This window comes from Hemiscyllium ocellatum, chromosome 7, assembly GCF_020745735.1.
Source record: "Hemiscyllium ocellatum isolate sHemOce1 chromosome 7, sHemOce1.pat.X.cur, whole genome shotgun sequence".
In the NCBI taxonomy this organism is placed as follows: Eukaryota; Metazoa; Chordata; class Chondrichthyes; order Orectolobiformes; family Hemiscylliidae; genus Hemiscyllium; species Hemiscyllium ocellatum.
This window is the reverse complement of record NC_083407.1, coordinates 11,599,062-11,626,156: the sequence shown is the minus strand read 5'-3', so window position 1 is coordinate 11,626,156 and position 27,095 is coordinate 11,599,062. Positions and strand designations below refer to the sequence as shown.

Below are 27,095 nucleotides of genomic sequence, written 5' to 3'. Positions count from 1 at the left end.
TTTTGGCTAATCCACCTAACCTACATATCTCTGGACACTATGAGCAATTTCGTATGGCCAATCTACCTAGCCTTTGTGGGAGGAAACCAAAGGAACCCTAACTGATGCAGGGAGAACATGCAAACTCCATACAGTCACCTGAGGATGGAATTGAACCTGAATCCCCCGTGTTGTGCAGCAGCAGTCCTTGCCACTGTGCAGCCTTTTGTTATACTTGCTATCAGATGTTTCGGGAATCAGTGTAGGGCTAGGGAAATAGAGTGGGCCTGTTGCAAAGGATGGAGGCAGGGAGGGAGGCTGGAGCTGATATGAGCCATAAAGTGTGGTGCTGGAAAAGCAAAGCCGGTCAGGCAGCATCCGAGGAGCAGGAGGGTCGGCATTTACAGCATCATCAGGACCTGACCTGCTGTGCTTTTCCAGTGCCACACTTCTCAATTCTGACCTTCTACTGATATGAGTCGCGACCAACCTGCTGAGGCACTGTTACAATCGTGTTATAAAGGAGTCCAAGCCTGAAGACAACTTTTCCTTGCCCTGGATGAAACAGTCGCGTTTGTGTGTGTGTGTGTGTGTGTATAATAAGGAGTTGAAAAATGTGATGCTGGAAAAACACAGCAGGCCAGGCAGCATCGGAGGAGCAGGAGAATCGACGTTTAGAAGATTAAGGGGAGACTTAATAGAAACCCACAAGATAATACATGGCTTGGAAAGGGTGGAAGCTAGGAAATTGTTTCCGTTAGGCGAGGAGACTAGGACCCGTGGACACAGCCTTAGAATTAGAGGGGGTCAATTCATAACAGAAATGCGGAGACATTTCTTCAGCCAGAGAGTGGTGGGCCTGTGGAATTCATTGCCGCAGAGTGCAGTGGAGGCCGGGACGCTAAATGTCTTCAAGGCAGAGATTGATAAATTCTTGATGTCACGAGGAATTAAGGGGAAAATGCGGGTAAGTGGAGTTGAAATGCCCATCACCCATGATTGAATGGTGGAGTGGACTCGATGGGCCGAATGGCCTTACTTCCACTCCTATGTCTTATGGACATTTCAGGCATAAGCCATTCATCAGGAATTCCTAATGAAGGGCTTATGCCCGAGACGTCGATTCTCCTGCTCCTCGGATGCTGCCTGACCTGCTGTGTTTTTCCAGCACCACATTTTTCCAACTCTAGCCTCCGGCATACTGCAGCCCTCACTTTATAAACCCTTGGTTGGGTTCTAGGGAACTTTCCCAGTGGTGGAAAAGAGTGAACCAACAGGGATAAGCAAGCTGCAATGTTTCCAGCGGAGTACGGTGTTCGCTTTCGAGGCAAATTAAATGGATCCGTGTTTGATCACACATTCCCAAATGTTAGGTCAGAACGCGCCCACTGCATTGTATGGGTGGCTTTGCCAAAATGGGATGGCGTAGCAAGTCCGCCCAGCTCCAGGAGCTGATTAACCCCGGGGGCAGCGTTCAGTGGGACTCAGGGCGAGGTCTGACAGCACACACACACACAGAGAGAGAGAGAGAGAGGGCTGTGAACATGTCCCTGCTTCCGCTGGTGCGCTCCTTCCTCACCGCCAAGCGGGGACCCCTGCCCGCAATCCAGGCGTTCCGGCGCAACACCGGCGGCAGACCGGCGGCGGAGCGAGCCGCTGGGGGCTTGAAAACCGCGGAGGATCTCCCCGGCACGGGCCTGCTCTCCAACTTCTACTGGCATTTCATCAGAGGATACTACGAGAAAACCCACGAGCTGCAGGTGAGAGGCTCAACTCTCCCCTTTTTTTGTTGACCCTACCACCTCCACCCTGAAGCTCCTCACCCTGTGACCCCTTTCCCTCAGCTGCTATGACAGTGGTTTAACCTGAGTGTCCCCAAGCCTCAGGGCGAGTTTGTGAAGGACAATCCTTTACAGTAACCTCTGTGTAGGAATTGAACCCTGGCATCACTCTGCATGGCAAACCAGCCAACTGAGCTAATCAAGTAAAAAATGAGGTCTGCAGATGCTGGAGATCACAGCTGCAAATGTGTTGCTGGTCAAAGCACAGCAGGTCAGGCAGCATCTCAGGAATATGAAGGGCTTATGCTCGAAACGTCGAATTCTCTATTCCTGAGATACTGCCTGACCTGCTGTGCTTTGACCAGCAACACATTTGCAGCTGTGATCTCCAGCATCTGCAGACCTCATTTTTTACTCAGTCTTAGGTGGTCTACCCCCACCCCCCGTCCTGAGACTGTGTACCCCTGGTTCTATACTCCCCAACCAGAGGGAACAACCTCCCCACATCAGCTCTGTCACATTTCAGTCAGAATCCCCTCTTATTCTTTGAAGCTTAAATGAATACAGGCATTGGTGTTGTTCAGATTTAAATGTCATTTGTAAGCGTTTCACATTTCATGTGTAACATAGAGTGTTGAGATTGGCTGACACATTTCGAGGAGAAAGTGAGGACTGCAGATGCTGGAGATCAGAGCTGAAAATGTGTTGCTGGAAAAGCGCAGCAGGTCAGGCAGCATCCAAGGAGCAGGAGAATCGACGTTTCGGGCATGAGCCCTTCTTCAGGAATGAGGAGGGTGTGCCCAGCAGGCTAAGATAAAAGGTAGGGAGGAGGGACTTGAGGGAGGAGCGTTGGAAATGCGATAAGTGGAAGGAGGTTAAGGTGAGGGTGGTAGGCCGGAGTGAGGGTGGGGCTGGAGAGGTCAGGAAGAAGATTGCAGGTTAGGAAGGTAGTGCTGAGTTCGAGGGTTGGGACTGAGACAAGGTGGGGGGAGGGGAAATGAGGAAACTGGAGAAATCTGAGTTCATCCCTTGTAGTTGGAGGGTTCCTAGGGGAATCAACGTTTCAAGTCCTCCCCTCCCCTATCAGCGATCCGAAAAGACCACTCCCTCCGTGACTCCCTCGTCAGGTCCACACCCACCACCAACCCAACCTCCACTCCCGGCACCTTCCCCTTCAACCGCAAGAAATGCAAAACGTGCGCCCACACCTCCCCCCTTACTTCCCTCCAAGGCCCCAAGGGATCCTTCCATATCCGTCACAAATTCACCTGCACCTCCACACACATCATTTACTCACCCAATGCGGCCTCCTCTATTTTGGGGAGACAGGCCGCCTACTTGCAGAACGTTTCAGAGAACACCTCTGGGACACCTGCACCAACCAACCCAACCACCCCGTGGCTCAACACTTCAACTCCCCCTCCCACTCCACCAAGGACATGCAGGTCCTTGGACTCCTCCATCGCCAGACCATAGCAACACGACGGCTGGAGGAAGAGCGCCTCATCTTCCGCCTAGGAACCCTCCAACCACAAGGGATGAACTCAGATTTCTCCAGTTTCCTCATTTCCCCTCCCCCCACCTTGTCTCAGTCCCAACCCTCGAACTCAGCACCACCTTCCTAACCTGCAATCTTCTTCCCGACCTCTCCGCCCCACCCCCACTCCGGCCTATCACCCTCACCTTAACTTCCTTCTACCTACCGCATTTTCAATACCCCTCCCCCAAGTCCCTCCTCCCTACCTTTTATCTTAGCCTGCTTGGCACACTCTCCTCATTCCTGAAGAAGGGCTCATGCCCGAAACGTCGATTCTCCTGCTCCTTGGATGCTGCCTGACCTGCTGCACTTTTCCAGCAACACATTTTCAGCTCTGACACACTTCATGTTTGGCATGCATTAGAGTTTACCAGGGAGTTAGCAGTTTTGCAGGAGACAATGATTTCTTGTTTATTCCAAGCCTGATGATTTTGAACCTGATGTGGAGGTACTGGGGTGGACAAAGTTAAAAACCACACAACACCAGGATATCGTTGAACAGCTCACTAGTTAGCACTGCTGACTCACAGCGTCAAGAACCTGGGTTTGATTCCAGCCTTAGGCGACTATCTGTGTGGAGTTTGCACGTTCTCCCTGTGTCTATGTGGGTTTCCTCTGGGTGCTCCAGTTTCCTTCCACAATCCATAGATGTGCAGGTCAGGTGAATTGGCCGTGCTCAATTGCCCATAGATTAGATTAGATTACTTACAGTGTGGAAACAGGCCCTTTGGCCCAACAAGTCCACACCGACCCGCCGAAGCGCAACCCACCCATACCCCTACATTTACCCCTTACCTAACACTACGGGCAATTTAGCACAGTCAGTCGCCTGAGGCGGGAATTGAACCCGGATCTCTGGCGCTGTGAGGCAGCAGTGCTAGCCAACGTGCCGCCCACAGGGATGTGTAGGTTAGATGTTTTAGTCAAGGGTAAATGTGGAGTAATAGGATGGGGGAATGGGTCTGGGTGGATTACTCTCTCGGAAGGTCGGTGTGGATTTGTTGGGCCGAATGGCCTGTTTCTACACTGGAAGGATTCTTAAAATAAAACTTGGTATTATGTGATTTTTAACTTAGTTGAATTTGGCCTCCACCACACTTCCATTGTGCAATGCAGTCGGACTCGTTGTGTGGAAAAATTCCTTCTCACATCACATCACATGACTTGATCTACAAATCCAGTTAGTCTAGATGTATGACTTTGCTCTTCATAAACATTAATTTCCTTTCTTCTGTCTTATCCATTCCCCTCGTAATTTTATTTGTATCTATGAGAAACAGCTTTCCAGCACCTTCCCTATACCCTTGAACATTATGATGATTTCAAGTGTTCATCCTTGTACCTTTTTGAAGGTAGTGAGGTTTCACACCTTTACTACCCTCCCAAGCTCCCAGGTTTCTATAAGATTACCCCCTTCTTTTCCTTCTAAACTCCAGTGAATATAGTTGAAAATGTGTTGCTGGTTAAAGCACAGCAGGTTAGGCAGCATCCAAGGAATAGGAAATTCGACTTGCGCCTCATCTTCCGCCTAGGAACCCTCCAACCACAAGGGATGAACCTAGATTTCTCCAGTTTCCTCATTTCCCCTCCCCCCACCTTGTCTCAGTCGGTTCCCTCAACTCAGCACCGCCCTCCTAACCTGCAATCTTCTTCCTGCCCTCTTCTGATCTGACTTGGACTGGTTATAAAATCAGGCTTTGTGTGTGTCCAAATTTCTGATAGCGTACAATAATGGAATATCGCACAACAGAAAGAGGGAATTTTAGTCCATCATGCCTCCATGAACTCTTTGAAGTATTTAATCTCGTGGATTAAGAAAAAGAAATGTTTCTTTTTCAAGAATGATCCAATTTCTTTTGGAAGTTGTCATTGAAATTCCCCCAACTCCTTAATTGCGTTGAGTGTCACTGGCTGGGCCAGCATTTATTGTTCCTAGTGCCCTTGAGAAGATGGTGGTGAGCTGCCATCTTAAACCATTGCGGTCCATGTGCTGTGGGTTGACCCACAATGCCCTTAGGGAGGGAATTCCAGGATTTTGACACAGTGACAGTGAAGGAACGGTGATATACTTCCAAGTCAGGATGGCGAATGGAGCGGGACTTGGAGAGTGTGATGTTCTCGTGTATTTGCTGCCCTTGTCCTTCTGGATGGAAGTGGCTGGGGGTTTGGAAGATGCTGCTGAAGAATGTTTGGTGAATTTCTGCTGTTACTGAGTAATGGTGATGGAGGAAGTGGATGCTTGTGGATGTGGGTGCCAATCAAATGGGCTGTTTTGTTCTGAATATGTCAAGCTTTTTGACTGTTGCTGGAACGGAATTTATCCAGGCAAGTGGGGAATATTCCATTACTTTTCCCCCATACTCCTAATGAAAGCCAGAAGTTTGTCTATCTCTTTCTTGGCTACATTCAGTGACTTGGCTTTCACAGTCTTCTGTGGTAAAGAATTCTACAGGGTCACTACTTTATGAATGAAGAAATATTTCCTTATCTCAGTCCTAAATGGTCTTCCCTCTAACCTGTGGAAGACTATATCCCCAGTCAGGAGAAACATCGTCCCTGCATTTAGATTGTTCAGCCCTGTTCGAATTTTAAACATCAGGTATAAAATAGATCTCCTCTCACTTTTCTAAGCTCTAGTGAATACAGGCCCAGTTGAATCAATTTCTCCTTCTATGACAGCCCTGCTATCTTTGGCATCAGCTTAGTGAAATTCCAGTTAACTCTCTCTGTATCATGTACATCTCTTTCCACCCTCTTCCGTCGGGCAGAAGATATAAAAGTTTGATACACGCACAAGTAGATTTAAGAATAGCTTCTTTCCCTGCTATTATCAGACTTTTGAATGCAACTCTCAAATGTTAATTCTGATCTCTCTCTGCACCTTCTCTGTGGCTGTAACACTATTATCACTCTGTTCTGTTACCCAATGCACTTTTTATGGTACGATCTGTAGACCACATAGAACACTACTTTTCGCTGTATCTTGGTATATGTGACAACACAAACTCAATCAATAAGTCCTTTCTTTGGTAAGGAAATCAAAACTGCATGAAATAGTCCAGTTCTGGTCTCACCTAAGCCCTGTATAACTGCAGCAAGAGATGCTTAGTTCTGAACTTAATTCCACTTGCAATGAAGGCCAATTGTGTGACAGGATAATCAAACCCATTAAGTGAGAGAGAAAAATGGCTATGGGTCTAAACCTGTCCGATAACACTCCTCAGAACTGGAGCGTTGTTACAATAGTAAAAGCACTGTTTAACAGCAAGTTGTTGTGTAGCCAAGTGTTTATTTGACACTGAATTCACCAAACACTTGATCAAAGAGTTAGAGTTTAAAGAGTTGATTTCAAGACAGAGAGAGAGAGGTACAAATGTTGAAGGAGTGAATTGCACAATTTCACAGGAGGTTTCAGTGATGATTATTGTTGATGCTCCATCTCGTTGGAGAAAGTGAGGACAGCAGATGCTGGAGATCAGAGTTGAAGAGTGTGTTACTGGAAAAGCACAGCAGGTCAGGCAGCATCCGAGGCGCAGGAGAATCATCGTTTTGGGCAAAAGCCCTTCATCAGGATGCTGCCTGACCTGCTGTGCTTTTCCAGCACTACACTCTCGGCTCCACCTCGTCGGTCCTGTTGCCCCTTAATGACCACATTGCCAGAGCTGCCGTGTCCTTTGCGTCTCAGGGAGACGTGTGGTGATTTCATCGAAACGCGTGAGATTCTGCGAGGATGTTTCCCCCAGTTCGGCTGATGCACAGTGACTGTGCTGCCAAAGCCTCCTGGTGAATCTGGGATTGCTATATTTTCCTTTCTCTTGTCCCTTTTGCAGATTGTGCAGAAGAAGATGTTCGGTCCCATCTGGAAGAACAAGTTTGGCCCCATCACTGTCATCAATGTGGCCACCGCTGATTTGATTGAGCAGGTTTTGCGGCAGGAGGGTAAATACCCAGTGCGGGCCCATATGCCACACTGGAGGGAGTACAGAGAGTTGAGAGGGCAAGCTTATGGACCGCTTTGTGAGTGAGTATTGAGGGCAGCGTGCAATACCAGCAGCCAAGGCCCAGTTATTTAGCGATATAAGTTTATCACGGGGCCAAAGTAAGCTGAAACCACAAGGAGATGAGCTGTAAGGCAGCATTGGCTCCATTTCATTGTAACTGCATTTTAATAGCTAGCTCAAACCCAGACTTATAGGATGTTTACTGAGAGGCAGTTCTGAAGAAGACTCACTGGGCCCAAAATGTTCACTCTGATTTCTTTCCACAAGTGCTGTCAAACCCGCTGAGCATTTCCAGGAAGTTCTTTTGGAGGACAAGTGCAGGTATGATGGGCCACATTCTGTGAATTCTTTGAAACAATTGAAACAAGTCGACATTAAGGCATTTTGGAGATGTGGCTCTGTAAGTAGAGGCACAGAATGTGAAAGTGAGTGCATTACATCAAATCAATACAAAAGACTGTTAACCCACAGACTGGGTTACTGTGTCTAATTTGGTGCGTGACACTTGAGACCGGGTGCCAGAGCATGAGAGAGGGCACAAGACGGTGAAAGGGGGTGGAACAGTTACAGTAGAAACTGGGGTTGGTCTGATTAGAAGGTCATGGAGAGACTTCTATCACGTGTTCAAGGTAGCGAGTTTTGTTTTGGATTTTTTTTGGAGAACAAGGATTGAATTAAATTGTTAAAATATCCGGAGGGAACAATGGGAGCATTGTTTCTGCAATGTTGTTTTCTTTGAAATGCACTTGTGTTCAAGAGGAGACTTGAATAATAGCACAGAAAGGAAACAAGGGAAAGAGCCAAGGGAGGACACTGATTTAATCTTCTTTCAAAGTGTTAACTCCTTGTGTGCCCTCCATTCTATCAATGCCGCCAAGTGGGAACTGGGCTTTGACCATTTGCCGATCTGTTCAGTTCTGATTCAAGACAGGACTTGAATTCTATATTTGATCCAAACAACTAGTCATTCAGTGAAACCTCTGCAGAGGCTTTAACTTAAATATCAGGTAACAATTATTTTGGGTGCGATTGTCCAATCCATGGAGGTGACGAGGGAAGTGGCGAGAAGGGGGATATAACTGGACAAGTTGGCACAGGAGAGATATGCACCCCTCCCCTTCACCACCTCACCAATTAAATCACAAACCAAAGCAGAAATTGCTGGAAAAGCTCAGTAGGTCGGCAACATCTGTGGAGAGAAATCAGAGTTAATGTTTCGGGTCAAATTACCCTTCCTCAGAACTCAGTTCCCTAAAATCCCAGATTTATCCAAATCCTGTATAAAAGTTACTATTGAATCTGCTTCCACTGGCCTTTAAGACAGGGCATTCTGTACCTCAACATCTCAATCTGTAAAATTAAGATCTCCTGTCTAGTCCTGAGGCCTGTGAAAACCGTGACCACTTGTTACTGACTCACCTCTCAGGGAAACAGTTTCTTGCTGGCTACTCTCTCATAACCCTGGATAATGTTGAAGATAAAGCGTCCCCTTCTCTGCCCTGAGGAGAAAAGTATTGTGAAAACTATTGGTCAGAGCAAGAACTATAGGGGAGGCAATGGCCTGATGGGATTACCATTCCAGTCATAGAGTCATACTGCACAGAAACAGACCCTTCGGTCCAACCAGTCCATGCTGACCATAATCCCAAACTAAACTAGTCTCACCTGCCTGCTCCTGGTCCATATCCTCCCCAAACCCTTCCTATTCATGTATCTATCCAAATGTCATTTAAACGTTGTAATTGTACCCAGATCCACCACTTCCTCAGGAAGTTCATTCCACACAAGAATGACCCTTTGTGTAAAAAAAAGTTGCTTCTTATGTCTTTTTTAAATCTCTCTCCTGTCATCTTAAAAATGTGTCCTACAGTCTTGATATTCCCCATCCTAGGGAAAAGGTATCTCCCATTGGTTCTATCCACACCCCTCATTATTTTATAAACTTCTCGAAGGCCATCTCTCAACCTTCCAGTGGAAAAAGTCCCAGTCGATCAGAATTCCAACTGAAGGAATGGCAATATATTTCCAAGTCAGGACACTGATGCCATGGGATCCTCATACCCAACTAACTAGATTGAATAGGTTGGGGCTGGTTTCCCTGGAACATCGGAGGCTGAGGGGTGACCTTATACAGGTTTATAAAATCATGAGGGGCATGGATAGAGTAAATAGACAAAGTCTTTTCCCTGGGGTGGGGGAGTCCAGAACTAGAGGGCATAGGTTTAGTGTGAGAGGGGAAAGATATAAAAGAGACCTAAGGGGCAACTTTTTCACGCAGAAGGTGGTTCGTGTGTGGAATGAATTGCCAGAGGAAGTGGTGGAGGCTGGTACAATTGCAACATTTAAGAGGCATTTGGATGGGGTATATGAATAGGAACAGTTTGGAGGGATAAGGGCCAGGTGCTGGCAGGTGGGGCTAGATTGGGTTGGGAAATCTGGTTGGAATGGATGGATTGGACCGAAGGGTCCGTGCTGTACATCTCTATGACTGTATGACTATGACTCTATCCGGCCTTACATTATAACTCAAACCTTCCATACTCTGCAACATCCTGGTATATCCCTTCAGCTTAATAATATCCTTCCTATAACTGGGGCCCAGGTTCAAATCTCGCTATAGCAGGTGGTAGAATTTAGATTCGATTGAAAATCAGGAATTAAGAGCCGAAAGATGACCAGGAAACCATTGTTGATTGTTGGGAAAATTCCAGCTGGTTCACTAATGTCCTTTTAGCAAAGGAAATCTACCATCCTTACCTGGTCAATCACCTCCACACCTACAATGATGTGGTTGAGTCATAGCTGCCCCCTGGGCAATTAGGGATGGGTAATAAATGCTGGCCTAGACAGCGATGCTCACATCCCATGACTGAATTAAAAATGAAATCAGCTGGTCACTAATAAACTCAGTCAGAAATTCAGGAGAAACGCCTTTCTCTGTGAGTGGTTGGGGGGTGGAACCCATTATGACAGAAAGAACATAGAACATAGAACATTACAGCGCAGTCCAGGCCATTCGGCCCTCGATATTGGGCCAACCTGTGGAACCAATCTGAAGCCCATCGAACCTACACTATTCAATTCTCATCCATATGTTTATCCAATGACCATTTAAATGCCCTTGTTGGTGAGTCTACTACTGTTGCAGGCAGTGCGTTCCATGCCCCTACTAATCTCTGTGTAAAGAAACTACCTCTGACATCTGACCTATGCCTATCACCCCTGAATTTAAAGCTATGCCCCCTCGTGCTAGCCATCGCCATTCGAGGAAAAAGGCTCTCACTGTCCACCCTATCTAACCCTCTGATTATCTTATATGGCTCAATTAAGTTGTCTCTCAACCTCTTCTCTCTAATGAAAACAGCCTCAAGTCCCTCAGCCTTTCCTCGTAAGACCTTCCGTCCATACCAGGCAACTTCCGAGTAAATCTTCTCTGAACCCTTTCCAAGGCTTCCACATCTTACCTATAATTTGGTGACCAGAACTGTACGCAATACTCTAAATGTGGCTGCACCAGAATTTTGTACAGCTGCAGCATGATCTCATGTTTCTGAAACTCAATCCCTCTATCAATAAAAGCTAACACACTGTATGCCTTCTTAACAACCCTATCAACCTGAGTGGCAACTTTCTGGGATCTATGTACCTGGACACCGAGATCTCTGTGCTCACCTGCACTACCAAGAATCTTACCATTAGCCCAGTATGTTGCATTCCTGTTACTCCTTCCAAAGTGAATCACCTCACACTTTTCCACATTAAACTCCATTTGTCACCTCTCAGCCCAGCTCTGCAGCTTATCTATGTTCCTCTGTAACCTGCAACATCCTTGCATCTACCTGATCCCATACAAAGGGAAGGGATCAGGTCAATGCAGCTGAAGGAAAGCTAGATGGGGGGGGAAAGGTAGGGAAGCTATTGCTGTTGGTGGGGCATTCATTAACTAGTGGGACCGAATGGCCTCTTTCTGTGCTGCATATTTGATATAAACTCAGGTTCTCCAGTCTGATCTGGACTTTGGGATGTCTTTGGGATAGTGGGAATAAACGGTTGTAGCCAGTGACTTGATTGTCTTTCCTTGTGTTTGCTGTTACAGGTATGGGGAGAAGTGGCATCAATTACGGAGCATGTTGAATCCCAAGATGCTGAAGCCAAAAGAAGTGTCTAATTATTCTCCTGCCATCAATGAGGTGGTGACTGACTTTGTGAAGAAAGTTAAGTGGCTGAGAGAAAACCAGGGCGGAGGGGTGATGCTGAATGATGTGTCCAGCGAGCTGTACAAATTCGCGTTTGAAGGTAGTGACTTTAAACCTTACAACCAGAGGCAGAAGCCGTTTGACCCATTGTGCTTGTACAAGGGCCCAGGATTAGAGTGGTGCTGGAAAAGCACAGCAGGTCAGGCAGCAAACGAGGAGTAAGAGATTCGACATTTTGGGCATAAGCCCTTCATCAGGGAGCCATTCCTGATGAAGGACTTTTGTCCGAAACATCGAACTTCGTGCTCCTTGGATACTGCCTGACCTGCTGTGCCTTTCCAGCACCACTCTAATCTTGATTCTAACCTCCAGCATCTGTAGTACCCACTTTCACTTTGTACAAGAGCTGCCCTTTTAGTCACACTCCTCTGACTTTTCCCCACAATCATGCAACTTGCTTCACCTTGAGAGTTGATTTCATCCGTTTTGGAAGCTCCATCTCAATCTGCTTCCACCTTCTACATCGCAACACCTCGTTGTGTCTCCTCCTTCTCCAATCTGGCTCTTCTGGAAATCACAAGGGTGGCACAGTGGTTAGCACTGCTGCCTCACAGCACCAGAGACCCAGGTTCAATTCCCGCCTCAGGTAACTGCTGTGTGGAGTTTGCACATTCTCCCCGTGTCTGTGTGGGTTTCCTCCGGGTGCTCTGGTTTCCTCCCACAGTCCAAGGATGTGCAGGTTAGGTGAATTGGCCATGCTAAATTGCCTGTAGTGTTAGGTGAAGGGGTAAATGTAGGGGTCTGTGTGGGTTGCTCTTCGGAGGGTCGGTGTGGACTTGTTGGGCCGAAGGGCCTGTTTTCACACTGTAAGTAATCTAATCTAATCTGAAGAAAGGTCATCTCGGACTCAAAATCTTAACTCTGTTAAGTGTCCAGAGATGCTGCTGGACCTGCTCAGTATTTTCAGGACTTTCCGTTTTTATTACATATTTCAACCTCTGCATTATTTTGTTTTTAATCTCCATCATCTGGTCACTGACCATTCCACCAGTTTCTCCCAACTTATTCTCTCAAGTATCTCTGTTAGATTAGATTAGACTTACAGTGTGGAAACAGGCCCTTCGGCCCAACAAGTCCACAATAACCCGCCGAAGCGCAACCCACCCATACCCCTACCCCTACATTTACCCCTTCACCTAACACTATGGGCAATTTAGCATGGCCAATTCACCTAACCCGTACATCTTTGGACTGTGGGAGGAAACCGGAGCACCCGGAGGAAACCCATGCAGACACGGGGAGAACGTGCAAACTCCACACAGTCAGTCGCGAGAGTCGGGAATTGAACCCGGGTCTCAGGCGCTGTGAGGCAGCAGTGCTAACCACTGTGCCACCGTGCCACCATTGTCAGTTATCTTTTTGCAGGTCTCCCTGCTGAACCATGTCATCCTTCTTAGGTCTAGATTTTGGTCATCGTTCCTCTGTAACAGCACAGAGCGGGTGTACATAGCACCCACTTCATGCACATGGACCACAGCGGTTTGACAAGGCAACATGGAATGGACATTAAATGCTGGTCTAACTTGTGACTCCCCCTCTATAATAAAAAACATCAAACGTGTGACAGGAGCAGTAGGAGGTATATACTTACATGATAAAACCTTCAGAAGTATGTCCAATCAAAGAGTTGGCCTTGACTCATAGGCCATAGTTTCCCTACAGTAAGGAAACAGGCCCTTCAGCCCAATAAGTCCACACCGACCCTCTGATGAGTAACCCACCCATACCCATTCCCCTACCCTATTATTCTACATTTACCCCTGACTAATGCACCTAACCTACACATCCCTGTACACTATGGGTAATTTAGCATGGTCAATTCACTTAACCTACACACCTTTGGACTGTGTGAGGAAACTGGACACCTGGAAGAATCATGCAGACATGGGGAGAATGTGCAAACTGCACACAGACAGTCTGTCTGAGGCTGGAATTGAACCTGGGATCCTGGTGCTGTGAAGCAGCAGTACTGACCACTGAGCCAGCATGCCACCCCTATAGAATGGGAAAAGACCCTTCGGCCCATCAACCTGCTAACTATTCTAATTCCATTTTTGAGCATTTGGTCCATAGCAATGTGAAGCTTGGCATTACAAGTGCACGTCTCAATACTTCTTCAACATCATGAGGGTCTCTGCCTTTACCATCCTTACAGCCAATGAGTTCCAGATTCCTACCATCATCTGGTGAAAATGTTTTTCTTTACGTTTCCTCTAAACTTTCTGTCCCTAGTCATTAATTCCTCTACCAAGGGGTAAAGTTCCTTCCTGTCTCTCTTGTCTATGCCTCTCTTTAAAATTTTACACATTTCTATTATGCCCCCCTCAGTATCCTCTAGATATCTCGCTCAATGGTGATTCTTCAAGTGAGAGTCCAGAAAGTTTCTCATTTTATTTGTATATTTATTCATGGGATACAGGCATCACTGGCTGGGCCAGCATTTAATGCTCATCCCTGGTTGCTCTTGAGAAGGGGAGTTGCCTTCTTGAATCACTGCAGTCCGTTTAGTGTAGGAAGACCCACAATGCCTTTAAGGATGGAGTTCCAGGATGTTGACCCAGCATGTCAGACAAACACACTCATTATTAGATAGCTTGTTCTGACAGTGTCCACGGCAGCCAACAGAAGCTTAAAACAGATAACCATACAAATTGTCAGGAGTCATATTAACAATTAGACCATAGCATATTGGAGCAGAATTAGGCCATTCAGCCCATCAAATCTGCACTTCCACTTGATCATGGCTGATATGTTTCTCAACCCCATTCTCCTGCTAACTCTCCATAACTCCCATTTCTAATTAGGAATTTATCTATGTCTGTCTACAAGACCCTTAATGACTTGGCCTCCACAGCATTCTGTGGCAATGAGTTCCACAGATTCACCACCCTGTGGCTGAAGAAATTCCTCCTCACCTCAGTTCTTGGTACTAGCCAGTAACTATGTGAGGTACTCTCCTTCTATTCCACAGCCCTTATCAACGTACTTCTGTACCTCTTGCATCTTCTTGTCAACGAGCTTCTCAGTTGAAAGGTGATCAGCAGAAAGATTACAGGGGAATTGAGGCGGAATTTGTTTCCCACCCACAGGCATGTGGGAGTTCTGGAACGCACTGCCCAAAAAGGCAGAAGAGGCAAAAGTCCTCATCACTTTAAAAACATTTCTTTTATGGACAGGATTTATGGTTTCCAGATGACACCAAAATTGGAGGTGTAGTGGACAGCGAGGAAGGATCTTGATCAGATGGGCCAATGGGCTGAGGAGTGGCAGCTGCTGTTTAATTTAGATAAATGTGAAGTACTGCATTTTGGAAAGGCAAATCAAGGTAGGACTTATACACTCAATGGTAAGGTCCTGGGGAGTGTTGTTTTTTTTTTGTAGATATTTTTATTGAAATTTAACATTTTTGCAAATTTACAAAAATAAACAAAACTCTCAAATACAAACATTGATGTACAATTAAATCATATATACAATAGTCATAATTTAACAAAGAAAAGAGAAAGAAAGAAAACAAAAAAAGAAAAAAAAAGAAACGAGAAAAGAAAGAAAAAAAAAACTCAACTTTCTACTAATCTAACCTATAACTAACCAGAGTGTATACCTAAGTCTCTTACATGCTCGGAATGTATAAACATCAAATATAATAAAACCCGTATTCGCGCAGGATTCCTCTCCCAAGGGGCCCCGGAGCAGCCCGGTCTGAAATCTTCACTAAATAAAAGCCCTTGTTAGGATAGCCGAAATATCTGCATTTATATAATTCAAAAAGGGCTGCCATATTTTATAAAATAATTCAGTCTTTCGGTGCACCATATTTGTGAGGAAGTCAAGGGGGATATATTCCATAATTAATCTGTGCCAATTTGAAAGTCCAGGGGGGCCCTCAGCCACCCAGTTCACCAAAATATTTTTCCTTGCACAGAAAGAGAGAATAGAAAATAGTCTCTTCCCATGCATATCCAGAGATGAGAGGTTCGAAAAGCCCAAAAGGAGAGATACAGGGTCCACCCTAATTTCCGTTCCTAAAATTTCTGTCAGGGTATTTGCCACTTTAGTCCAGTATCTGCGGATTTTCTGACAAGTCCACAGACAATGTACAAGAGTACCCACCTCTATTTTGCATTTGGGACACATTGGAGATGCTCCTGCCTTAAATTTTGCCAGTCGAGCCGGAGCTATATGGGCCCTATGAAGTATCTTTAGTTGGATAGCCTGAGTTCTGTTACAGATAGCAATTCTTCTAGCATTTTCCCAAATGTCATTCCACATATCCTCAGAGATTTCTAGCCCCAAGTCCTGCTCCCATGTTTTAAGCAGGGGGAGTGTTGTTGAACAGAGAAACCTCAGCGTGCAGGTTCATTGTTCCATGAAAGTGGAGTCGCAGGGAGATAGGATAGTGAAGAAGGCATTTGGTATGCTTTCCTTTATTGGTCAGAGTATTGAGTACAGGAGTTGGGAGGTCATGTTGTGGCTGTACAGGACATTGGTTAGGCCACTTTGTGTGCAGTTCTGGTCTCCTTCCTTTTGGAAGGATGTTGTGAAACTTGAAAGGGCTCAAAGATTTGCAAGAATGTTGCCAGGGTTGGAGGGTTTGAGCTACAGGGAGAGGCTGAATAGGCTGGGGCTGTTTTCCCTGGAGCATTGGAGGCTGAGAAGGGACCTTAGAGAGGTTTATAAAATTATGGGGTGCTTGGATCTGACAAATAGACAAAGTCTTTTCCCTGGGGTGAGGGTGTCCAGAACTAGAGGGCATAGATTTAGGGTGGGAGAGGAAAGATATAAAAGGGACCTAAGTGGCAACTTTTTCATGCAGAGGGTGGTATGTGTACTGAATGAGCTGCCAGAAGAAGTGTTGGAGGCTGGTACAATTACAGCTTTTAAAAGGCATTTGGATGTGTATATGAATAGGAAGGATTTGGAGGAAATGGGCCAAGTACTAACAAATGGGATTAGATTAGGTTAGGATATCTGGTCGGCATGGACAAATTGGACTGAAGGGTCTGTTTCCGTGCTGTCTATCTCTAAGACTCTATAATTCTATATTGGCGATGCTGCCAGTACCAGCTTTTTTTTCTCTTTATTCATTCACGGGATGTTGGCATCATTGGCTAAGCCACCATTTATTGCCCATCCCTAATTACCCAGAAGGAAGTTAAGAGTCAGCTACATTACTGTGTGTTTGGAGTCACATGCAGGCCTGACTAGGTAAGGAGGACAGTTTCCTTCCCTGGAGGGCATTAGTGAACCAGATGGGTTTTCCCGACAATGGATTCACTGTCATCCTTAATTCTAGATATTCAAATCCAGGTCCCCAGAACATTATCTGGATATCTGGATTAAAGTCTAACACCAATACCAACACCAATACCAACACCAATACCAACACTAATACCAACACTAATACCAACACCAATACCAACACTAATACCAACACTAATACCAACACTAATACCACTAGGCCATTGCCCATCCCCTGTGTTTCTAATTGCCCTTGAATTCTGTGCCTTGTTGGGCCATTGAAGAGCCAACCACATTTCTGGGTGAAAAGGGTGCCTCTCGAGTACATTTTAAATCTTTCCCCTCTCACCTTAAACCTATGCCCTTGAGTTTTAGATTTCCCTGCTTTGGAGAAAGGACCTTGGCCATTCACCTTATCTGTGCCCCTCATGATTTTATAAACCTCTTTAAGGTCACCTCTCAACCTCCTACACTCTGGGGAAATTGTCCCAGCCTATCCCGCCTCTTTTTATAACTCAAACCACCAAGTCTCACAAACAATCTTGTAAATGTGGATGCAGATTTGTTTGGAGGGTTTGTTTCAGACATTTTGTCACCATACTAGGTCACATCATGAGTGAGCCCGCGGTGAAGCACTAGTGTTAAGGTCCGCTTTCTATTTATGTGTTAACACATCCATCCTCGGACAAGCCAAACAGAGACACACATGGGAATTCCTAAAGGAAGGCATTCCAACCGGAACTCTATCAACAAGCACATTGATTTGGACCCCATCTATCACCCTCTAAGAAAAAAGTACAGGGAATAACATCACCAACACAGGAAATGATATCACCATGGGAAGTGACATTACCAACCCAAGAAAACCTAAACGCATAAATAGAAAGCAGACCATGCCATCAATGCTTCATCTGGAGGCTCACTGATGAGTAACCTAGTATGATGATGAAACGTCTGAAAACAAACCTTCCAGCCCAGCGAGCAAACCTACATCCAGATCTTCAACCTCCTACAAATCATCTCCAAACTCGCTAATCTTATAAATCTTTTTTTGCACTCTTTCCAATTTAATAACACCTTTCCTATAGCATGGTGGTCAGAACTGTGCACAGTACTCCAAAGGTGACCCTACCGGGGTCTTGTGCTGCTGTAACATGACGTATAATGCTCTAACTGATGAAGACAAGCATGCCAAAGGACTTCTTCACCCTGTCCCAATTTCAAGGAGCTATGTGCTCGCATCCCTACATCTATCTCTTTGACAATACTACCCAGGGCTTTACCATTAACTGTATTAGGCCTGCCCTGATTTATCATTACCAAAATGCAACACATCACATTGATCTAAATTAAACTCCATCTGTCATTCCTTGGCCCACTGGCCCAGTTGATCAAGATCCTGTTGTAATCTTAGATAATCTTCTTCACTCTCCAATATACACCAATGTTGGCGTCATCTGCAAACTTATGTTTAGGGAAAACATCAGGGCAGCACTGGGGGATCGTCCAAAGAAGCTACATGGGTGGAACTGAGAAATAAGAAGGAGATGATCACTTTTTGTTGAAATGAGTCCATATTACAAAGGGAGAGGTGCTAACTCCTAAATTCTCATCCAAACTATTATCCAAATAATAAACAACAGTGGACCCAGCACTGATCCTTGTGGAACACCGTTGCTCACAGGCCTCCAGCTTGAACAACAACCTCCACTACCACTGTCTGTCTTCTCCGACCATCAAACCAAATTTTGTATACAATTAGCTAGCTCTCCCTGGATCCCATGTGATCTCATCTTACTAACCAGTCTATCACATGGAACCTTGTCAAAAGCCTTGCTAAAGGCCATGTCGACAACGTCTACCACTCTACCTTCATCTAGCCTCTTGGTTACCTCTACAAAAAAAAAACTCAAACAAGTTTGTGAGATGAGATTTCCCACACACAACCATGCTGACTATCCCTAATTGGTCCTTGCCTTTCCAAATGCATGTAGTTCTTGTCTCTCAGAATCCCCTCCAACAACTTACCCAACACCGTTGTCAGGCTCAATGATCTCTTGTTCCCTGGCTTTTCCTTGCAGCCTTTCTTAAATGAAGACACAACAGTAGCCACCCTCCAGTCTTCCAGCATCTCACCTAAATCTATCGATGATGCAAACACCTCGGCTAGAGGCCCTGCAATTTCTTTCCTAGCTTCCCAAAATGATCTGGGGTATACTTGATCAAGTCCTGAGGATTTATTCTACCTTTATGCATTTTAAAACTTCCAGCATCTCTCCCTCTGAAATGTGGACTCACATCAGGAAAAGTGTTCATCCCCTTTTTAGTTCCCACTCCCACCTGTGCAGCTTCTTTGGACAATCCCTCAGGAATACACTGCCCTGACATTTTCCCTAAACAAAAATGCCATTCCTGCCTCCTCCCTTTCCTCCTCTTCTGTCCTTCCTATTGACATCTGCACCCTGGAACACTGAGCTGCCAATCCTGTCCCTTTTTCAGCCCATGTTTCTGTAATACCAAAGATATCCCAGTCCCATTCATTCCCCTTGCATTAAAATAGATGATTAGAATAATTCCCTACAGTGTGGAAACAGGCCTTTCGGCCCTCTGAACAGTAACCCACCCAGACACAATTCCCTTTGACTGATGCACTTAACACTAAGGGCAATTTAGGATGGCCAATTAACCTGGCCTGCACATCTTTGGACTGCGGGAGGAAACCGGAGCACACCAATGCAGACACAGGGAGAACGTGCAAACCCCATACAGGCAGTTGGCTTGAGGCTGGAATCAAACCTAGGACCCTAGTGCTGTGAGGCAGTAGTGCTAACCACTGAGCCACCGTGCTGCCCTAAATGCATGTTGATTCATCAGTTCTTACTTACTGGAGTGTAATTGTATGATTTGGATACTGCATTTCCAATTTAACAGCTAAAGGGACAGTATTTCAACATTGATTGGCTGTAAGGTGCCTCAATGCATACTGCACTCTTGAAAAACATGATATGAATGTGAGTCTTGCTTTATTTTTATTGTCTGGTTGAAACTGTCAGACTGTTTTAACTCAAACTACGAACAGTAACTGTTCTGTGGGTCAGAGAATAAATCCAGAGGTAATCCATTGGTAAAGTTTCTCTGTTAATATTTTACTAACTTGATATCTTTGACCTTTCATTTGTTAAAGGAAGGTAAAGGCTCAAAGATCATTTGGCAAAATCCGAGACAGGATTTCCAAAGTTTGAATGCGAGTTTGCACCACCTATAAATTAACCCTTAGTCACACATATAAAAGTAACTCCAATAATTTACCCTTGGTAACACCTAGAAATTGGCCCTAGTCTCTGCTATAAATTGCCCAATGCCTTCTGTAAAGTCCCCTCAGTAACTCCTATAAACTAACCCCCAGTTTCTCTTACAAATCAAACTCCCCACCAAAAAAACTGCGGATGGTGTAAATCAGAGACAAAAGTAGAAATTGCTGGAAAAGCTCAGCAGGTCTGGCAGTGTATTTGGAGAGAAATCACAGTTAACATTTCAGGTCGAGTGACCATTCCTCAGGACCCCTTTCCAGTTCTGAGAAAGGGTCACTCGATCCAAAGCGTTAACTCTGATCTCTCTCCGCAGATGCTGCCAGATCTGCTGAGCTTTTCCAGCAATTTCTACCCCACTTCCACGCAAGTTCATTGGCCAATCAGAACATTGTTACAGTATGGCCATTGGGGCACTGGAAGATGGTAAAATTAGGGGCAGTGAGAAGCTGTCCCATCGAGACCCGATCTGCTTCTGGCAATGGCTCTGAATGCTACCAGAGGCATCTCCACGCACGTCGGGGTGTGCCCATAGCTCTCTCACAGGTCAATGAGTGGTTGCCATTTCAGTTGGTGGGACACAGCCCAGAGTGGGCTGGCCCGTTTTTAGTTGGATTTTCCGATGTATGGGGGAGGTGAGGGAAAGTGACGAGAGGACACACTGATGTGAAAAGGTGAAGCATTTGTTATTTTAACCAAATTATCAGGACGCAGGCAAGTTTAATGCAAAATTGAGACCATTCCCAACAAAAGCGGGTTTTCTGGTCCTGGTATTTAGTGCCAATACTGAAGGAGTTTGGCAGTTCTTTTTCTGTAATCTCCCCTGGGCACATCCTGACTGATGTTCCTTTAATTTTGAACCCTGATGTGTGCCTGATTTTGATTGCTGCACTGTTGGCAGCTGTGCCTTTAATCGTGTAGGCCTCAGGCCTGCAATGCTGCCCCCTAACCTGTCTGATGTAGATTTAGGATAGTTTTTTTTGTCAGTGCAGACCTGACGGGCTGAAGAGCCTCTTTGTATTGTACGATTCTATGATTCTAGCTCATGCTCCTCCTTTAAGACACTCCTTAAAAGCTACCACTGTGTCTAAACCCTGGGTCACCTGACCTCATATTTCAACATATGGCTCAATGTCATCTGTCTTTAAGTGCTTTTGTGGAAGCTTTTTATGAGCATTAAAGGACCTACAAATATGAATTGTAGTAGTTAACATCTCATTAAGTATTTTTGAAGTGTCGTTTCTGTAGGGACAAGTGGACGATTGTTGCATATATCAAACACATGATGTGCAAAACCTGTGTAATCCCAGTGTCTGAGCTGTGGTGGAGTTGTAGATTTGTTGAGACTTGACCTCCCAACTCCTGTACTCAATATTCTGTAAAATAAAGGAAAGCATACCAAACGCCTTCTTCACTCTCCTATCTACGTGCAACTCCACTTTCAAGGAGCTATGAACCTGCTGGTACACGTACTTCTATTGGTCAGTGCATTAGGCGTAGGAGTTAGGATGTCATGTTGTGGCTATAAGAGGACATTGCTTAGACCCTTATTGGAATATAAGTGTAATTGTAATCTCCCTGCTATAGGAAAGATGTTTGAAACTGAAAGGGTGCAGAAACGATTGACAAGAATTGGAGGGTTTGAGCTGTACGGGGAGGCTGAACAGGCTGGGGCTGTTTTCCCTGGAGCTTTGGAGGCTGAGTGGTGACCTTACAGAGGTTTATAAAATCATGAGGGGCGTAAATAGACAATAGATTTTTCCCAGAGTAGGGGAGTCCAAAACTAGAGGGCATAGGTTTAGAGTGAGAGGGGAAAGATTTAAAAGGAACCTAAGGGGCTCCGTTTTTACACAGAGGGTGGTGCATGCATGGAATGAGCTGCCAGAGGAAGTGGTGGAGGCTGGTACAATGACAATATTTAAAAGGCATCTGGATGAGTATATGAGGAGGAAGGGTTTAAGAGGGATATAGGCCAAATGCTGGCAAATGGGACTAGATTAATTTAGGATATCTGGTCAGCATGGACAAGTTGTACTGAAGGGTTTCTTTCTGTGCTGGACAGCTGTAGGAGCAGAAATGAGGCCATTCAGCCCATCAAGTCCGTTCCACCATTCAATCATGGCTGATACATTTCTCAACCCCATTCTCCCACTTGATCCCTTTCATACTCAAGAACCTGTCTATCTCAGTCTTAAATACACTCAATGAACTGACCTCCACAGCCTTTTGTGGCAATGAATTCCATCAATTCCCCACCCTCTGGTTGAAGAAGTTTCTCCTTATCTCTGTTCTAAAAGGTCTTCCCTGTACTCTAAAGCTGTGCCCTCGGGTTCTATTCTCTCCTACCAATGGAAGCATCTTCCCAACATCTATTCTCTCCACACCATTTAGTATTGTTTAAGTTTCAATTAGATCCCTCCACATTCTTCTAAACTCCATTGAGTATAAACCCAAAGTCCTCAAACATTCCTCATATGTTAAGCTTTTCATTCCTGGGACCATTCTCATGAACCTCCTGTGAAGACTCTCCAGGGCCAGTACATCCCTCCTGAGATATGGGGCCCAAACTGCATATAATACTCTAGAATTGGTCTGACCAGAGCCTTATAGACCCTCAGAAGTACATCCCTGTTTTTATATTCAAGTCCTCTCAAAATAAATGCCACCATTGCATTTGCTTTCCTAACTACTGACTCAACCTGCAAGTTTACCTTGAGAGAATCCTGGACTAGAGCTCCCAAGTCTCTTTGCACCTCAGTATTCTGAATGTTCTCCCCATTTGGAAAATAGTCTGTGCCTTTATTCTTCTGACAAAGGTGCATGACCTCACACACTTACCCACATTGTACTCCATCTGCCACTTCTTTGCCCACTCTCTTAATCTATCCAAATCCTTCTGCAGCCTCCTGCCTCCTTAATGCTACCCGTCTCTGCCTATCATTGTATCGTCTGCAAACGTAGCCAGAATGCCCTCAGTTCCTTCATCTAGATTGTTAATGTATAAAGTGAAAAGTTCTCCCAACACTGAGCCTTGCAGAACGCCACTTGTCACCAGCTGCCACCTTGAGAAGGACTCTTTTATTCCCCTCTCTCTGCTTCCTGCCAGACAGTCAAATGTCTGTCCATGCTAGCATCTTGCCTCTGACACCATGGGCTCTTGTCTGACTCTGTAGCTTCCTATGCACCTTGTTAAAGGCCTTCTTGAAGTCCAGGCAGATAACATCTGATTCTAGTCTGATTCTGTCTTCTTCTTCTCAAATTGCAGAGTAAATTAAATCATATTATGATCACTGCCTCCTAAGGGTTCCTTCACCTTAAACTCTCTTATCAAGTCTCCCTCATTGCACACCACTAAATTGCCTGTTCCCTAATGGGCTCCACCATGGTCACTGTAACTTTGCTTTTCCTACACATCTTTTCTATCTCCTGGTGTATTTTGCACCCCAGGTATTGTAATATGATTTTATTGGTCAATTAGAGGAGTGGGGACTTTTTAAAAGCCAGCAAAATAAAGAAGGAGAAAATGAACTGAGTTCAAACTAACAAATAATATAAAAACAAATAGTAAGAACTGGTTTAAATGTATAAAAAGGAAGAGAGAGGTCAGTGAGCATTGGCGTCTTAGAGAGTGAGATTGGGGAAAATAAATAGGGATCCAGGAAATGGGTGAGGAGTTGAATAAATACTTTGCATCAGTCTTTGTGTTTAGATTACTTACAGTGTGGAAACAGGCCCTTTGGCCCAACAAGTCCACACCGACCCGCCAAAGTGCAACCCACCCAGACCCATTCCCCTGCACCTAACACTACAGGCAATTTAGCCTGGCCAATTCTCCTAACCTACACATTTTTGGATTGCTGGAGGAAACCGGAGCACACCCACTCAGACACGGGCAGGACGTGCAAACTCCACACAGAGAGTCACCTGAGCTGGGAATTGAGCCTGGGTCTCTGGCGCTGTGAGGCAGCAGTGCTAACCACAGTGTCATCACGTGTTGATGACTAATTCGATATAATTTTTAAATACTAAATATATAAGGCGGTGAAGATGGGGGGAGGGATGAGAGAGATGTAGCAAACACAATAACTGACATTGGTGGAAAAAGACCAGGCAAACTAAGGAGTTAAAGGCCATTAAGTCCCTTGTACCTCATGGTTTACCTCCTAAATGTCAATACCACTGCACCATCACCTCCTGTCATCTTTGGAACCATGTCAGTAAATCCTTTCTGTGCTCTGTCCAATAGTTGCGCACTCTTCTTGAAGTGCACTGCTCAGAATAGGTCACAGTTCCATTTGAGGTCAGTTGTGAACAGTGTTTCATAAAGGTTCACCATAACTTCCTCATGTTGGTATTACTTGCCTCTGTTTATAATGCATAGGAACCCTTGTGCATTTTCAACTATTTTCTCAGCTTGCCCTGTGATCTACAGAGGCATGTTTGCCCACTGCTTCTGCACCTCTTTGGATTGTTATCCTTGAGTTTATTTGGTCTCTCCAAATTCTTTCCAGTGCAAGGAAATTTCATACTCCCTATCATATCAAAGCAGCATTTCCTGCATTCCACCGTGCCCTGCATTTCCTGCCACATGAATAAGGAGGGGATTAGAGCACAATAAAAGAGAAGAAAGCGATTATACAGCATGGGAGGAGATTAACACATCCCTGACATCATTCCTTAAAGCTGCAGCTTTTGAAATAGGGGGAAGGTAATTATTATCCGAACAGTACAGTGCCCTTGCAGCTGTTGTTCAACCAGTCAATGTTTAGTCAATACAGGGAGCCCAACCTGTGCCCTCACAGGCATGTCTTCATCATTTCAATCCAAAGCAAATTCCTTTAGGGTGTTACTGAAGGTTCTTTTGACTTGGTTTAGTGTTAGCTCAGACACGGAAGGCTGTGTGTAATCTAGAACCCCAGGAAGCTACTGTGGGGGGAACCCGTGCAGACCCCACCATGGCAACTAGTGGAATTTCAATCCAGTTAATAAGCCTGAACTGTGATGCTAGTCCTCAGTAATGGCGTCCTGAAATTGTCTTAACAATTCATGATGTGACTGCACTGAATGCACAGAAGTGGAGTTCATTGTTAATCCCTCGAAATACAAGGCACTCAGTCATTTCCAAATACTGCAAAGTCCAATTGACTCAGGCACTGGGAACCACAACAGCAAACACAGCCTTGTCAACACTGCAAAATCCTCCTTACTAGTATCTACTTGTGTCAGTAACTAAACCTAATCAGACTGACAGAACTGTACGCTGCGCACGTCCCAGACTCCACCACGACCATCTCTGAGAATGTCCTATCCAAACTGGCAGAGGTGGCAGCACCATGGCATACAATCCAGAGGGAGTCGTGTATGGAATACTCGATCCCATGAGGTCTCATTATATTAGGTTAAATGTGGGCAAGGAGGCATCCTGCTGATTATCCTCCAACACCCTTGACTGTTAAATCAGTCTTGCTTCATGTTTATTACCACTTGGAGGAGGTGCGAGTATGGAAGGACACAGAATATACCCGGATGAGGGAATTCAATTCCCATCATCAAGTCGCTCAGAAGCAATGCTACTGATTGAGCTGGTCGGGTCCTTAAAGACATAGCTGCGATACTGTGTCTGCAATAGTTGACGATCGACATCAGTAACTAGGGGTCACGCTTTCAAGATTGTTGGCAAGAGAGCTAAGAGTGAGATGAGGAGAAAAGTCTTCACTCAGAGATCTGGATTTGGAATCCCCTGCGGATTCCAAAAGAGAGCTGGGTATATTTGAAAGTGATGAATTTAGAAGGAGACAGGTCTGGAGATTGAGGCCAGCTGAGTCACTCTTTCAGAAGCCAGTCCAGACACAATGAACTGGATGGCCTCAGTCTATGTTGTAAAATTCTATGATTCTACACAGGGATCTGGAAGTCCTTGCCCATGAATCATAAATCTTCACCTTGTGGGAGAATCAGAGGGGCACAATTTCAGAATAAGGGATCACCCATTTAAGACACAGATGAGGAGGAAGTGAAGCTGTGGAATTCGTTACCACACAGGGCTGCTGAGGCTGGGCTATGAAGTACATTCAAGGCTGAAATAGACCGATATTAATCATTAAAGGAAGTAAGGGTTAAGAGGGAAAAGCCAGAGCTCATTAAAAGGTGGAGAAGACTCAGGGTGACCTCTGCTCCTGTATCTTATTAATGGAACTCAAAGGAAGGGCATGTTTATATATCACTCCGAAAACCTTAATAACTTTTGATGTAGAAATGTTAGAAATAGCTTGCAGAATCAGATAAATCCTAACAGGATTTTACTTTATTCTTTCATAGGCAGTGGTCATCGCTAACAGGGCCAGCATTTGCTACCTTTCACAAATCGCTCATAAACTGAGTGGCTTGCTATGGTCTTATCAGTCAACACCATTATTCTGGTTTTGAAGTCATGCAGTGGCTGATTTCCCTTCACTAAAGGGCATTATTGGATCAGAGGTGTTTGTAATAACACTCATTTCATAGATTCTGGATTAGTGTTGCTGGAAGAGCACAGCAGTTCAGGCAGCCTCCGAGGAGCAGTAAAATTGACGTTTTGGGCAAAAGCCCTTCATCAGTACTACCCTCTGTGTGAAAAGTTGCCCCTTAGGTCTCTTTTATTTCTTTCCCCTCTCACCCTAAACCTATGCCCTCTAGTTCCGGACTCCCAAACCCCAGGAAAAAGACTTTGGCTATTTACCTTATCCATGCCCCTCATAATTTTGTAAACCTCTATAAGGTCACTCCTCAGCCTCCAACGCTCCAGGGAAAACAGCCCCAGCCTGTTCAGCCTCTCCCTATAACTCAAATCCTCCAACCCTGGCAACATCCTTGTAAATCTTTTCTGAACCCTTTCAAGTTTCACAACGTCTTTCCGGTAGGAAGGAGACCGGAATTGCACACAATATTCCAACAGTGGTCTAACCAATGTCCTGTACAGCCGCAACATGACCTCCCAACTCCTGTACTCAATA

The 27,095-nt window shown here is 45.2% G+C and overlaps 1 protein-coding gene across 2 annotated transcripts in view; it reads left to right on the top strand.

Annotated features, from left to right (window-relative positions):
• Positions 1–1,313: 1,313 nt before the first annotated feature.
• LOC132817724 (sterol 26-hydroxylase, mitochondrial) overlaps positions 1,314–27,095 on the top strand; it is a 59,829-nt gene continuing 34,047 nt past the window's right edge. For both annotated transcript variants that reach the window (XM_060828265.1, XM_060828264.1), the window contains exons 1-3: positions 1,314–1,739; positions 7,128–7,318; positions 11,395–11,594. In XM_060828265.1, the coding sequence (XP_060684248.1) occupies positions 1,377–1,739; positions 7,128–7,318; positions 11,395–11,594 (754 nt within the window). In that variant the 5' untranslated portion in view covers positions 1,314–1,376. The remainder of the gene's footprint in view (positions 1,740–7,127; positions 7,319–11,394; positions 11,595–27,095) is intronic.